General features: G+C 48.4%; 1 protein-coding gene across 4 annotated transcripts in view; it reads left to right on the forward strand.

Moving 5' to 3' along the window:
• EZH1 (enhancer of zeste 1 polycomb repressive complex 2 subunit) overlaps nucleotides 1–14,700 on the forward strand; it is a 36,170-nt gene that overhangs the window by 17,350 nt on the left and 4,120 nt on the right. For 2 of the 4 annotated variants that reach the window (XM_059149549.1, XM_059149551.1), the window contains 13 exons: nucleotides 828–991; nucleotides 1,397–1,488; nucleotides 4,808–4,988; nucleotides 5,219–5,415; nucleotides 6,821–6,912; nucleotides 7,819–7,859; nucleotides 8,356–8,481; nucleotides 9,509–9,687; nucleotides 10,219–10,314; nucleotides 10,727–10,808; nucleotides 11,255–11,335; nucleotides 11,743–11,827; nucleotides 12,110–14,472. In XM_059149549.1, coding sequence (XP_059005532.1) covers nucleotides 828–991; nucleotides 1,397–1,488; nucleotides 4,808–4,988; nucleotides 5,219–5,415; nucleotides 6,821–6,912; nucleotides 7,819–7,859; nucleotides 8,356–8,481; nucleotides 9,509–9,687; nucleotides 10,219–10,314; nucleotides 10,727–10,808; nucleotides 11,255–11,335; nucleotides 11,743–11,827; nucleotides 12,110–12,170 — 1,477 coding nt within the window. In that variant the 3' untranslated portion in view covers nucleotides 12,171–14,472. Of the gene's footprint in view, nucleotides 1–827; nucleotides 992–1,396; nucleotides 1,489–4,807; nucleotides 4,989–5,218; nucleotides 5,416–6,820; nucleotides 6,913–7,818; nucleotides 7,860–8,355; nucleotides 8,482–9,508; nucleotides 9,688–10,097; nucleotides 10,315–10,726; nucleotides 10,815–11,254; nucleotides 11,336–11,742; nucleotides 11,828–12,109; nucleotides 14,473–14,700 lie in introns of those variants that run through there. The other 2 variants (XM_059149550.1, XM_059149552.1) reach the window with 2 other exon arrangements.

Here is a 14,700-nt window from a genome sequence, read left to right on the forward strand (position 1 = left end):
AGACATATGCCTCGCCCAGCACAATTGCAATGACATACCCACTTAGTTATACACCCTTCTGTCATCAACGAGACCCATAAAAAACCTATCTTCCCTTGGCAGGCTGTACCTGGATGACTGTCAGTGTTCAATCTGTACTTTCTCAGTGAAGACATTTCCTTGGAAAGAGTTCTTCTTCTCTCTCTTTCTTTAAAAAAAAAAAAAAAAAAAAAAAAAAAGATTTATTTATTTATTTATTTGACACAGAGAGAGAGAGAGAGAAAGAGAGCAAGAGATCGATCACAAGTAGGACAGCAGGCAGAGAGTGAAGGGGAAGCAGGCTCCCCACTGAGCAGAGAGCCTGATGCGCGCCTTGATCCCAGGATCCTGAGATCATGGCCTGAGCCAAAGCAGAGGCTTAATGCATGGAGCCTATTCTATTATCTATCTATCTATTTATTTATTTATTTGACAGATCACAAGTAGGCAGAGAGGAAGGCAGAGATAGAAGAAGGGAAGCAGGCTCCCTGCCGAGCAGAGAGCCAGATGTGAAGCTCGATCCCAGGACTCTGGGATCATGACCTAAGCCGAAGGCAGAGACTTTAACACACTGAGCCACCCAGGCGCCCCTATTTTATTTTATTTTATTTTATTTTATTTTATTTAACAGAGAGAAAGAGCACAGGCAGGGGGAGCAGGAGGCAGAGGGAGAAACAGACTTCCCGGTGACCAGGGAGCCCAACTCAGGGCTTGATCCCAGGACCCTGAGATCATGACCTGAGCCGAAGGCAGACACTTAACCAACCGAGCCACCCAGGTGCCCCTCTTATCTCTCTTTTTAAAAATAGGTATCGAGAGCTAACGGAGATGTCAGACCCCAATGCACTTCCCCCTCAGTGCACACCCAACATTGATGGCCCCAACGCCAAGTCCGTGCAACGGGAGCAGTCTCTGCACTCCTTCCACACACTGTTTTGTCGACGCTGCTTCAAATATGACTGCTTCCTTCACCGTGAGTGGGGCAACTCTGAAATGCTCTCCTGTTCTCCATCCCCAAACTCCATTTCCTTCTGTTTATTTCAGTTAATCACACAGTGTTCCTGGCTTCTGATCTGAAGATGGTTTTACAAAGGGCCAGTTCGATATTCACTTGTTCAGTTGTAGTGTAATGTGCTTTGCATGGTCAGGAGTCAGGACAGAATAACCAGCAACCTAAGTGTCCCTGAGTACCTATTAGCTTTGAAAGGATTGTTGATGTCAGAAATGATTAAATTTTGTGCACCCTGATGGTGCACTTCTGTGCACCTGATGGTTTATATCTAAATTTTCCCACAGTGGCTCCCTAATTTGGTTTTGTTCTTCCCCATCCTATCAAGTGGATGGACCATTGGGAACAGGACAGTTTTGTGTTTTCCAGCTTTTCACGCCACCCCTAATGTATATAAACGCAAGAACAAAGAGATCAAGATTGAACCAGAACCATGTGGCACAGATTGCTTCCTTTTGCTGGTATGTTTTCCTTTTTTTTTTTTTTTTTAATTTTATTTATTTAAATAATCTCGACACCCAACATGGGGTTCAAACTCATCACGCCAAGATCAAGAGTCACATGTTCCTCTGACTGAGCCAGCCTGGTGTGCCTTGCTGATATATTCTTGAACTGTTCTGCCATTGTTAATGCTGTTGAAAATTTAGCAGGAAATGGTCCTTCCGTTTTCTGCTGCTGGGAATACAAACCGAATGAGCCAATACCTAGCAGTCTGTGGGATAAAGCACAGATAAAACACAACTTCTGCTCTTTTTTTTTTTTTTAAACTTTATTTATCCATTTAAAGAGAGCGTGAGCAAGGTGAGGAACAGAGAGAGAATCTCAGCTAGAGTCCACACTAAGCATAGAGCCCGACGTGGGGCTCAATTTCATGACCCTGAGCCAAAATCAAGAGTTGGGCCCTTAACTGACTGAGCCCCCCAGGGGCCCCATGACTTCTGCTCTTCAGGAACTCCCAGATACTAAAGACTGTGAAGTTAGTCTTATGGAGTGAGGAGTGCGTATGTATGGCAGCATTTTCTTTGCTGTCTTCCTTTACATGCATATAAACGTACGAAAAATAACACATGAAAGCACTGATGTCTCGTAAGGTAAACAACCAGATGCCAGGTGGACCCTTTCCTGATGGACAGACTTCATGCAGCCGCGTAAATTCTCCTGCGTTCATGTGGGAAGGCAGTAGCTTAGAACTAGAAAGGAATAATTTCACTTAGGCTAGCCAAAGGCACGGTTTTGCTTTCTGCACCATACTGTGAAGGTAGGTAAAGAATAAAATAAAGAATAAAAGAATAAAATACCTTGATAAAATTTCTGCTACCAAATAAAGTCATACAGCCAAGTGCCTTTGGGACCATCTTTAGTGGGGTAATAGAAGAAAAGATGGTAGAACGGGCCACTGGATATATATCTGGAAAATGAGTCATGTGATAATTGCAAAAGAAAAAATAGACTTTATTTTCTCCCTGATATGTATTGACTCCTTCTTGTGTGCCAAGTACCATGCTGGCCCTTACCATGTATTTTCTTACTTTCATGTTTACAACAACATCCTGAGGTGGAGAAACTGTGGGTATTTTGTCCAAAATTTGTTAATGTGTCAGTGGTGGGGCAATAATGAAATTCAAGCTCTGGTCTAACTCCACAGGCCATGCTTGTTAAATTATTCCACACTTGGGGTGCCTGGGTGGCTCAGCCAGTTAAGAGTCTGCCTTCGCCTCAGGTCATGATCCCAGCATCCCAGGATCGAGCCCCACACCAGGCTCCCTGCTCAGCAGGAAGCCCTCTTCTCCCTCTCTCTTTGCCCCTCCCCCTACATGTGTGCTCTCTCTCGCTCACTCTCTCAAATAAAAATCTTCAAAAAAATTAATAAATGACACCATGTTCTATCAACATAGCAGCATTTAGATGGTGTCCCTCTCACAGCGGTTACCCTGGGGCCTCCGTACGTACATGCTTCACAAAGATGCCATCAGTGCCCAAAATGTATGTCTGTGTGTGTGTGTGTTTCACATACAGAAATGTCTGGGCAGTCTTTCTTTTACTGCTTTTTAGAAGTCAGTCCATATTCAGCTATAATGCCTGTTTCCCCACACACATTTTATTAAGAACATTCTCAATCATGCAAGGAAGGTGAAAGATACCTTTGTCTTGGATTTAAAGACATTTTTCCCATATTTGCTTTGTCCCTCTATTTGTTTATGCATATGTTTTGCTGAGCCATTTGAAAATGAGTTGCGGATATTGAATACTTATTTGCAAAGTATTTCAGCACACACTTCCTAAAAATAAAGACATTCTCTTATATAACCACGTTATCACACCTGAGAAAATTCACAAGAATTTCATCATATCATCTGTCCATTCCATATTCATTCCATATTTAAATTTTTTCACCTGTACCAAGAGCAGCTGGGTTTGGGGTTTTCTCTAAACCAAGGTCATCCAGCCATATGTGCTGTTGGGTTATTATGTCTTTTCAGTCTCCTTTAATCTCAAATCATCACACCATTTTTTTTTTCTTTTTGAAAAATCCAGGCTCATTGTCTTGTAGGATACTCTCCCATATTCTGGGTTTATTTGTGGTTTTCTCCTAGTGTTATGTAACTTGTTTCTCTACCCCCTATTTCCCATGAGCTAAAATTAGCTCTGCAGGCTTAATGATGTTCGAATAGCTGTTAAGTGTTGCTGTGTGTGCACACGGTAGCACGGGCACATGATGTCGAATTCAATTAACTTGAAAAATTCTCTTTTAGAATTTCCTTTAAGGCCTACAAGATATTAATCTGGATATCCTTAGTAATAGCAAACATTTATCCTTTACATGTAGATTTGGTTTTCAGAAACAGCTAAAAGTGTAAGATAGATGATCAGGCTGAATGATAGTTACTTGTTCTTTTTTTTTTTTTAATAAAGCATAGCAATGAAGTAATGAAGTAGTCCTTCCAAGTTTAATATACTGATTTGGAGGGAAGTTCTAGAAGTAAGTAGTGATATTGTACAAATTGAAGGACTACATATTTTATTATTGAAACATAAGCAATGCAGTAGAATAAAAAGAGCAACATGGCCTGGGGACAGGGATTCCTGATTCTTGTTCCTATTCTGGAACAATGAGCTATATACTAATATATGATATGTATATATGGTATAATATATTAGTATCTGTAATATATATATATAACATTTATTATATTAGTACTATACTGTATATTGTATACTATATAGTATATTCTATTAGTGTATATACTAATACATGGTATATATAGTATAAGAGAAGCTGGTCCCTTCCCCTCTCTGAGCCTCATTCCTTCATATACAGGAGAATGTGTTCTCAAATTCTATATAGCTGACATGCAAATTAGTTTTAGATACAGCTCACTGGAAAGTTGAAGATGCATATATTCTATCTTTTTTTAAGATTATAGGACAGCTCCTCTGTGGAGAGGTATAAATTTATAAGTTTTAGAATTTTTTTTTTTTAAGTAGACTTCACACCCCACATGGAGCCCAATGTGGGGCATGTACTCACAACCATGAGATCAAGACCTGAGCTGAGATCAGGAGTCAGATGCTCACCCAGTTGAGCCAAGCAGGCCCCCCTGGAATGTTTGTTAAGCAGCTTTTATATGATCACACTGACATGGTACAGAGCAAGATAATATACTGATTTGGAGGGAAGCCTGTAAGCACAGGTGTTGAAGAAGGTGGTTTGTGAGGTTGGGCTCAGGATGGTGACTCTGGGCCTGTTCCCATTTCCCACCTGTACTGTGTCCGCTGCAGGAAGGGGCAAAGGAGTACGCCATGCTTCACAACCCTCGCTCCAAGTGTTCCGGTCGCCGCCGGCGAAGGCACCACATGGTCAGTGCTTCCTGCTCCAACACTTCAGCCTCTGCTGTGGCTGAGACTAAAGAAGGGGACAGTGACAGGGATACAGGCAATGACTGGGCCTCCAGTTCTTCAGGTATACGGAACAGAAAGCGATCTTTTCTTTCCACTCAACGCCTCTGGTAAATGCGGGATCAGTGCCTAACACTTAAAAGTTACTACCTTTTGAAAATGGTTCATTCTTTCTACAGCTTCTGCTATGGGCAGTAGAGACAGGATATTTTGGTTCCTAAAAGTAGCATGAAGTTCTTTAGAGTCTGTGGCAAATTCCTGATAACTGCATTCTCTCTTCTCCTCCTCTCTTAGAGGCCAACTCTCGCTGTCAGACCCCCACGAAGCAGAAGGCTAGTCCGGCCCCACCTCAGCTCTGTGTAGTAGAGGCACCCTCGGAGCCTGTGGAATGGACTGGGGCTGAGGAATCCCTTTTTCGAGTCTTCCATGGCACCTACTTCAACAACTTCTGCTCAATAGCCAGACTTCTGGGCACTAAGACGTGCAAGCAGGTACTGCCAGAGAAGAGCAGGGACACACAGGGCCCTCGTTTCATCCCCTGCTCTGTCAGTCCTTTTGCCATCTTGTGTGGCTGCCCGTCTCAAGGGGGTGCTTGAGGGGGTGCTTCTGGGCCACAAGGTGGGTTCCCCAAACACAGGACCTTCTGCAGATGCCAGGCCTCACAGCGCGTGGGGACCTTCTCTCCTCCTCGCTGAATTATTATTTCTTCCTCTAGCCACTATCTGACTCTCCTGGATGTTTCCACACTCTTTTAGCTTTTTTTGGTCTTTAGTCTTTGTTTTTGGTTCCTACTTTTCTTTCTAAATGTGCACCCCTTTCCCAGAAGGGGCTCCCAAGTCTTTCCGGGGACCTTCTTATCTGCGTGCTCCTTCTCCTGCAGCTGCCACTCCCATCCCCTCCGTCAGTCTCCTCAGTTGCTTTTTTCCTCCAGATGGTCTCTCGCTAGCTCTTCTGATTGCCACCCCCCATAGCTGGGCCTGGACTGCACCCTTCTCACTCATGCTGTCGCCGGAAGCACAGTCTGGTAGCAGCTGCTGATGCTTTGGAGGCAGTGGGACTTGATGTCCCAGTGTCCCTCCGTCTAGTCCCGACTGCAGTGAGAGGACAGACTGAAGAGCAGGGACAGGGAGTCACCGGGTGTTAGGGCTGGTCTGGGCAACAGGAAAGAAACACCAGAACTGTGCCATGCTGCTCAGCTCCCTGACTTCTGGAGGAGTCTCTCTGGCCTCCTCGTGATGCCTGCCCTTGGAACAAGCAATAGAACCATAAGGAAAAGTGCCCTTTGCTTTCATTTTGGAGCTCACCTATTTCCTTGAGTCCCAGATTCTTAAACTAAACATCTGCAGAATCATGTGTAACGCAATTTTGTGTGTATTTTCCCAAGAAGAATATTTGTATTCTTCATAGAATCTCAAGAGGGTCCATAGCCAAAAAGGAAACGAAAAAACAAAAAGCTCCAGAAATAGACAAAGCTCTGCCCTGTTTGTACCAGCAGGGGGAGCTAGTGGTTGGCCAAGTGGTGCTGCTTGTGTCTTCTTTCACTCAGTAACACAGAAGTACCCAAAGTTGCCCTTCTTAAGAAGAGATAGATAGTGTTTGTCAGAATCATCCCATTTAAGGCTTGGTGGGCAAAGCTGTCGATGAAAGCTACTAACCAGGAAAGTTGTAACTGTGCTCAGTATTTCTCTTTTCTAGAGTCAGGCTAGGTAGTTAATGAACTCTGGGGCTATTGATGCCATATCCCAGTGCCACTCTGTCTCTCCCTGAGTGAAGAGATGCTCAGTCAGCCGCCTTGGAGCTCTCCAGAATGCTCCCACGCCCAGCCCCTCGTTGGCTCTCTTATCTGACCACCTGGCTCAAGAAGGAGTGACAGGTCCCTTTGGATTTCTCTTCCAGGTCTTTCAGTTTGCAGTCAAAGAATCACTTATCCTGAAGCTGCCAACAGATGAGCTCATGAACCCGTCGCAGAAGAAGAAAAGAAAGCACAGGCAAGGGTTGGACAAAGGACTTTCTGTTCCCTGTGCTCTGACCTCCCCTTGGACTCCCCAGCCACCTCCCTCTTGAGTATAGCATTGCACAACTAAAGGGCCAGCCTTCTCCGTGCTCCTTGTGGGTTTGTGCCTCGGACCAGCCCTTTTCCCCTGTCCCTAGATGCTATGGACCAGGAGATAAGTGTCTGCTTTCCCTTTAAGCTCCTGGCCAGTGGGACCAGATCTAGTCTCATGGTTCCACCCTGACGCCATTTCTCCTCGTTGGGTGGTTAGTGACCACTTGTTCGCACTTCTCAACTCTGACCAGAGTTTCTTCTTTTGGCACTTGTATTGTTTTTCTAAGTTGCATAATAACACTGTCTTTTAGATAGCTTTTGCTTAGGGTTGGAAGGGTTTTTTTTTTTTTTTTTTAATTCAACATTCTGCTTGCCTCAGTTCCCTATTGGCTATCACCTACGGAAGGAAGGAACGGACACCAGTTCTGGATAGAGAAAGAAGTCCCCGTAGCTTCTGCTCCCTCTCAGTTCCTTCACTCAGCAGATTCCTAAAATGTCTTCCCACCTCCCCATCCTCAGTTCCCCCACATCCCCCCCTTCCCCAAAGAGAAGGAGGAGGAGAGGGTGAGGGAGAAACAATAGCATTACAATAGACACAGAGGGTAAGGTTTTGTATTTGTTTTTTAGGCATCTTTGTTGTTTATATTTAAATCTCAAAGCATAGAGCAGCTGGACTCCAGATGGACTCCAGCAGCCCCCACCAGGGTAGAGGCCTCCTGTGAAGGGACTGGGGGAGGTGCTCCCCAGTCATCACACCAGAGTCCCTCAGAGCAGGTTACGTCGATATTTACTCAAATCTGCAGAGTTCCCCGGAGCCGTGACCCAGGTCCATCCGTCTCTCTTTCAGGTTGTGGGCTGCACACTGCAGGAAAATTCAGCTGAAGAAAGGTAAGTTGCAGCAGAGTGCTCTCGGGCAGTTCAGCCCGGGGTCGCAGGGCTGTGGTCCCCCCCCCCCCCCGCCCCACCTGCAGCTGCACTCCTTGACCCTGCACCGCTTCCGCAGGCTGCAGAATTGTCTGCAGCAGCTGAGAACAGCTCAGCTTCTCACTGCAGCTGAGAACAACTCTCCGAAGGCAGAGTTGTGAGCCCTGTGGCCTCTGACTTGCATAGCGAGCTCTTTGCCAGGTTCCGGTCTTCATTTACTGTTCGGAATGGCTCTCCTGCAGTCCCAGGCCATTTCCACCCTCTCCCCACAAAGAAATCCCCCCATGGCGGCTGCCAAACAAACATCACCTCTGACTGCTTTTCCCTTCAGGTGCTAAATGCGCATCAAAGACAGTGACCAGGGCAGCCTCCCCTAGTGCGGGGCCATTGGACAGTTGGGCGTGAGGACAGCTGGGGGCGCGGGTACAGCAGTGTTTTGGTCTGTTCTTTTCTCCCCTAGATAACTCCTCCACACAAGTGTACAACTACCAGCCCTGCGACCATCCAGACCGCCCCTGTGACAGCACCTGCCCCTGCATCATGACACAGAATTTCTGTGAGAAGTTCTGCCAGTGCAACCCGGACTGTAAGAGTTCTCTGCTTTCCCGGGTAGTCCTCCCAGACAGCCGGCCCTGGTGCAGCCCGCCTTCCCCTCCCAGCCTGTGGCCCTTGCTGCCTCGGGTCTTCTGATGTTCTCTCGGCTGTGTTTTAAGAGTTTTACAGAGGAAACAAGTACTTAAGATCTGGAAAAGTCGTTTTTTTAAAATCTGTAGGTGTTTGATTCTAAAAGCAGCAATTACACAGAAACAGAAATGTTCCCCTCTTTACCTTTCAGGGAAGAAATAAGCCTGGGAATCGTTTTCCTTCTGGGACAGTCACTGCCTCCCTTTCTAGGATGCTGTGTCACGACATACAGGGGTTACGAGTCTGTATGTGGCTTAGTTTAGTTTACTACTTGGGAGTTTTCATATCTGTCCCGGCTGGATGTCAGCAGAAGTAGGACAGAGGCTAGATGTGCTTCTCCCTCACTTCTTATCGCTCCGCGCCCTTCCCTGCTCAAGGCTGAGCAGTTTGATAACGGCCTCCAGAGCCTGCAGAACTTGGTGCCTGGGCAGTTGTGCTGGAAACCCCTTCTAACCCATAGCAGATACCAATCTTAGCCACAGCGGAGGGGCACTCGTGCTGGGGAGGGCAGTGGGTGGAGGAGGGTAGCTTAGAACGGATGCATTCTGTTCTCAAAATGATTCTTGTTTTGATGGTGATGATTTAGCAGTGAAAAGCACTGATTTCATTTTCTGTGGGCCACTCACCACCTCCCTTCCAAATTCCACCAACAAGGGGGAGGGAGAGCATTGCTGAGGAATCTCTAGGAAACAGCTCTCCGTAGGCAAACCTGCTTTTTTGATTCCCAGGCATGAATGTTGGAAGGCACTCCATGTTCTCCGGAAGGAAACTTGACTAGATGCTTATTGGCCAGAGAGTTTCTCCTCTATTTTGCTAACTTTCCCGGAACATATCACATTGACTTCCTTGCTGACCCTCGAGGCAGACCTGAGCCCCAGCATTAGCCTGCCCTGGTTCCTAACCCTCCCTGTGCCCCCCCACCGCCCCAGGTCAGAATCGCTTCCCTGGCTGTCGCTGTAAGACCCAGTGCAACACCAAGCAGTGTCCCTGCTACCTGGCAGTGCGAGAGTGCGACCCCGACCTGTGCCTCACCTGTGGGGCCTCCGAGCACTGGGACTGCAAGGTGGTTTCCTGCAAAAACTGCAGCATCCAGCGAGGCCTCAAGAAGGTGAGGGCTTTCTATGGGCCTGCAGGCTGCATGAGGGAGGGGGAAAGATGGAGTTGGCCCCAGCGACCTCTTTCCACCAGCCCCTTGGAGGGCCTCTACATAAAAGGGCTCGGCAAATCCTGAGGGACACATGTGTACTTGAATTTTGAAGTTGTCTGTCCTGGGGAGGAGTTAGAAGCGTGACCCCCGAACTGGCCAGCCTGAGAGGAGCAGAGAGGAGGGACACAGGACCCATCGAGGATGTTGTCTGTTTCTGCTTGACCCGCAGCAGTGAGTTGAGCTCCTCGAGACTCGGCTCCAGGAGGCCCCCAGGCCTAGAGGAGGAGGTGTTACATTTCCTTTTGCCACCTCCCTTCTTTGTTTTTCCTCTCCCCAGAACAGAGTGGCTGAGACCTTTTTTCTGTTTTCAGATCCTCTTAACAGTTGCTTGTTCTTTCCACCCTGCCCTTCCCCGGCACACGTGCACGTCTAGCACACACCCCGCCTGCTCACACATGCCCTGTAGTCTGAGGTTTGACTCCTCTTCCCCAGCACCTGCTGCTGGCCCCCTCAGATGTGGCCGGATGGGGCACCTTCATTAAGGAGTCTGTGCAAAAGAACGAATTCATTTCTGAATACTGTGGTGAGGTGAGTGCTATCGGTTTGGACCACATTCCTATCTGGGGAGATGCTGATGAGAAACTCTGATTTTCTGTGGGCCAGACCTCTATGACTTAACTCTCTAAATAACTCAGCTGAGTTCTTGTGTGGCCCCTTGGGGGATCCCACAGAAGTGTTTGCAATCCTGAGATAAACCACTCTTCTGAAATTCTTTGCTACAGAAGGCGGGGGAAGGCAGGGAACTCTCTTCAGGCTTCATACTGGTCATGGTGGGTGGGGATTGGAATGAACTAACTTGAGCCCTGTCTCCTGTGATTCTCATCATGATACTCAGCAAGCACCCCATGCGACACCGCCCCCTCCCAGCCCTTTCTGTGGCAGGGGACCATGCCCTGAGTGGGCAACCCGACCCCCGTTTGTTCCTTATCTGTCTCTGCAGCTGATCTCTCAGGATGAGGCTGATCGACGGGGGAAGGTCTATGACAAATACATGTCCAGCTTCCTCTTTAACCTCAACAATGGTATGGAGTCTCTTCCTCTTGCCCCAGGGTGGTCTCTGGTGGGTTTTTCTACCAGATTGCCCTTACGATAGCCCAAGTTCAGATCAGCTGTGATTTCTCCAGCAGGTGCACAGAGTGAGGTGGGGAGGTTCAACTTCAAAGATGCCATGAGTCTCGGTTCACTTGCTTTGGGAAAACCCCCATTTCTGGGTTTTGTTTTAATCGGAGCACTGGGCATTTCCACCTCAGAAATCTCCCCCCCAGTAGATGGGAAGAGGAGATCCATAATTCTAGCAAAATGGGGGGATCCAAAGGGAGCACACTCACATGAGGCCATATTCTTATTCTGTGTGCTGCTGGTCTTCAGAATTCCTGCCGGATTATTTCTGTTCCATTTAGTTGATTTTGAAATCAGGTTCAAGAAGCTGTGGATTTGTCTGGTGAGCTCATGGTCTTTCTTTGTATAGATTTTGTAGTAGATGCTACCCGGAAAGGAAACAAAATTCGATTTGCAAACCATTCAGTGAACCCCAACTGTTATGCCAAAGGTGAGCTCTCAGTAGCGTGGGAGGGAGGGTGGATGATGGATGCTTTATTTACTATGATTTCTATCCATTATGTAACTTTTTTCATTGCTGAGTTATTTTTTGTCCAAAGACAGTCATGATTTAACATCTGGTATCATTTTGAGTCTTTGTTTTGTAATTGGCTTTCTTCACTGAATACATTATAACCATTTTCCCACAAACAAGAATCTCTTAGAGATAATACTCTTCCTATATCACCAGTCAGAACAAGAGCTCTAAAAGCACAGAGGCAACAGTCATCACCAACTGCTTTTTAATTCCACTTCATTTATGTTTTCACTGGGAATTGGGAGAAAATCAGCCCAGCACCACGCATCGTTGGCGTGGAGCTGAGCAGGAACCTAGCCTTAGCTTTGTCCTGTCCGCAGTGGTCATGGTGAATGGGGATCATCGCATTGGGATCTTTGCTAAAAGGGCAATTCAAGCTGGTGAAGAGCTCTTCTTTGATTACAGGTGAGGGGGCCAGAAATGGTTGGGAGGTGGTTCCAGGGACAGAAGGGTGGCTGTTAGAATTGATTTGGGGGCTTACGGTGGGTGATATGGAGGAAGCAGACAGTGGTCAAGTCTTGGTGGTCATGTCTTTCTCTTTGTTCTGCTCTCGGGTGCCTTGCATCAGAAGTGGGAGCAATTGTAAACTGCTCTGAGGGAGGGGGAGAGGGAGCAGAATGGAGGGCAGTCTACCGGTTCGCTCACAAAAGCCTTGACAGTAACCTGGTTCCTCCTGCTCCGGGACAGGTACAGCCAAGCTGATGCTCTCAAGTACGTGGGGATTGAGAGGGAAACTGATGTCCTTTAGCCCTCCTGGGCCCCACGCCAGCGCCTATGGTAGCAGCACTGTCTTTGCTTCATGCACACACCACCGCTGCTTGAGTTTCCTGCACTACGTGTCTCCCACACCGAGAATCCCCCGCCCATTCCCTCTGCAGCGAGGCCTCGGCTGTGTCTGGTGGGAACAAGCTGTCTCAGTGAGAGGGGAGACAGAGGCAGCTAGGGCTTGGGCCCCCAGAAGAGAGAGGTGCAGAAATGTGAGACCGAGTCTTAGGCCTCAGAGGAAGAGAGCGCAGGCTGGGGGTGGGTGGCTCAGCGCGGTTTCTTGTCTGCTGTGTAGGCTGTGAGCCTCGGCAGTCAACCTGGGAAGTTCCTCACAAGCTTTGTCCTGTAATTCTAACTTTCCAAGTCAAGGGTCCTTGTGTATCTTGGTTGCCGGCACCTCTCTCTGGTCACAGGACCTGGAGAGGACTGGCTAAATGAAGTGTGGTACCTGGAACTTACGAGTGGCCTGGGTCAAAGGCAAGCCTGGCGGTGGTACAGACTGACTTCAGATGGGGAGACGGTCACCTAAACTACCTGCTCCCTCCTGGCAGAGTTCAAGTTCAGAGTGTGAGTTCTGAGGATAGGTCTTCAGCACTGGGAGAAGGACAGCTAAGTGCCATTCTTCCATAGAGAGCCAGAGCCATCCTGATGACCCGAGTTAAACTGCTAAGCTTGGGGCCCTCTAGGCTCTGAGAAGCCTTCTCCATACTCTGGAGATGGGTGGATACATTTTCAGATTCCTGAAAGCAGGTGCCAGGGTGCAGCCAGCTGCCTCCAGAGCTGCGGCTTGGTGACTGCAGGCAGGCGGCGTGCTGCTCCTGAAAAGGCACGGCGGGGTGTGCAGGGCTGGCTGTGAACACTCTGGTTCCAGGCTGTGGAGTTGTTTTCAGGCCTCTCGTTCCCCTTAGAACCCACGCCCACAGGGCCTCTGTTGCTTCTGTCTTCTGGGGAGATGGGTGAAGGCTTGGGCTGGAAAGGGGGAGGTTCGGAAGGTGATTTATTTTCCTGTCTGATGCACCTGCTGTTGGAAAGGGTGAGTTGACAGAGTTTGGAAGTGGGTGAGGGGCTCCCAAGTTACATGTGTTTAGGACGCCATCGCGCTCGCCATGTACACTGGTGGGGGGGTATTTGAAGTCTTGAGAAGTAGCAGGCCAACCCCCATGCCTGTCCATGCTGCCATTCTCTCTGGGAGTCCTGAAGAGCCAAGCACTTTATTTCTTTGAGGAGGTCTGCAGGTTGAGGTGGAGTTGAGCTGAGGTCTCTGGGGCCCCTGCCCAGATCCCATTCCTAAGGGGAGGGGAAGGCTAGGGGTTGGAAGATTCCCCTCCAGTTCCCTCTCAGCTCCTGGAGGAGTAAGGAGGAGCCTCCTTGCCACACAGGATGTAAATGAGCATGGGGCCGGCTCGGGGAGCTACCCCTGTGTCTATGGCTGCTGTGCTGAGCCGCTGGGGAATAAGGGGCATTGTGCTGGGTAAAAGGATGTGCACAGGGACAGGCTGGCCCAGGGAATACTGGAGTAGGGAGCTGGTTTCTCTCCTCTAGGGATCCCAAGCTTTTCTTTTCTAGTCTGTACTGACCACTCCTTTCCTCCAACCCCACTGGCTGTCCCATGAAGCAAGGAGTGGGGTTCCCTCGGGCCAGACTGTCACATAGGGATTTTGGTGGGACATGCACACACACTTACATACCCTCACACACCACACTTATGGGCACACGTACACTCAGCCCTCAGCACACACCCAGCCGGCTCCTGACAGAGGCTTCTTTCCACCTAACTGGCCAGCCCTGCCATGATTCTGAGATCTCCAGATGCAGTGGTTTGTGTTCGTTGTACTGGAGACGCTCTCTAGCTGGACTGTGGGCTCTGAAGTCCTCATAAAGGACAGGGAAAAATCAGAGACAAATGAAGGAAGAGGAGTTAGGTCTGTCTGAAATGGAGCTGGCTATGGGGAAAGATGGGCAGCAAGTGACATCCAGCCATTGAGAGGCAAGACTGACCCCACTCTTCCCTCAGTGGGCGGAATCCCCTCCTTGCCAGTTTCAGACCACTGGGACTCCTGTTCCACCAGCATTCCCATCCTTCTCCCCTCGCTGCCCCCCACGCCCACACCTTAAATGACGGGTCTCAACCCCTCCCCCCAGACCATGGAATGACGGATGGAGCAAGGTGGTGGGGACTGGGGGAGGCTGGTATATGTGCGGCTTTATTGCCAGTGAATCTCACGCACTTTAAAGTCCTGTGGTTTGTGACCTCTTATCTGAATAAAGTAGTAGGATCCATTTTGGCAAGTTGTATATTGTGTACTTTGGGGATGGAAGAATCCAGGGACACCAGTACAGGGGGAGCTCGGACTGAAGTGTTAGCATTCTAACCCCCACTTTCCACTGAGGTCTGGGGTTGGGGGGGTCGAGGGGTTGGCAAGAGCCAGTCAGGCTCCTAGTTAGTGTTGTGAGGATTCCAAGGGCTCTTCGTAGAACTTCCTGAGCCCTCAGATGAGATCCCTTAAAAACAT

The sequence above is a fragment of the Mustela lutreola genome, chromosome 15 (assembly GCF_030435805.1).
Source record: "Mustela lutreola isolate mMusLut2 chromosome 15, mMusLut2.pri, whole genome shotgun sequence".
In the NCBI taxonomy this organism is placed as follows: Eukaryota; Metazoa; Chordata; class Mammalia; order Carnivora; family Mustelidae; genus Mustela; species Mustela lutreola.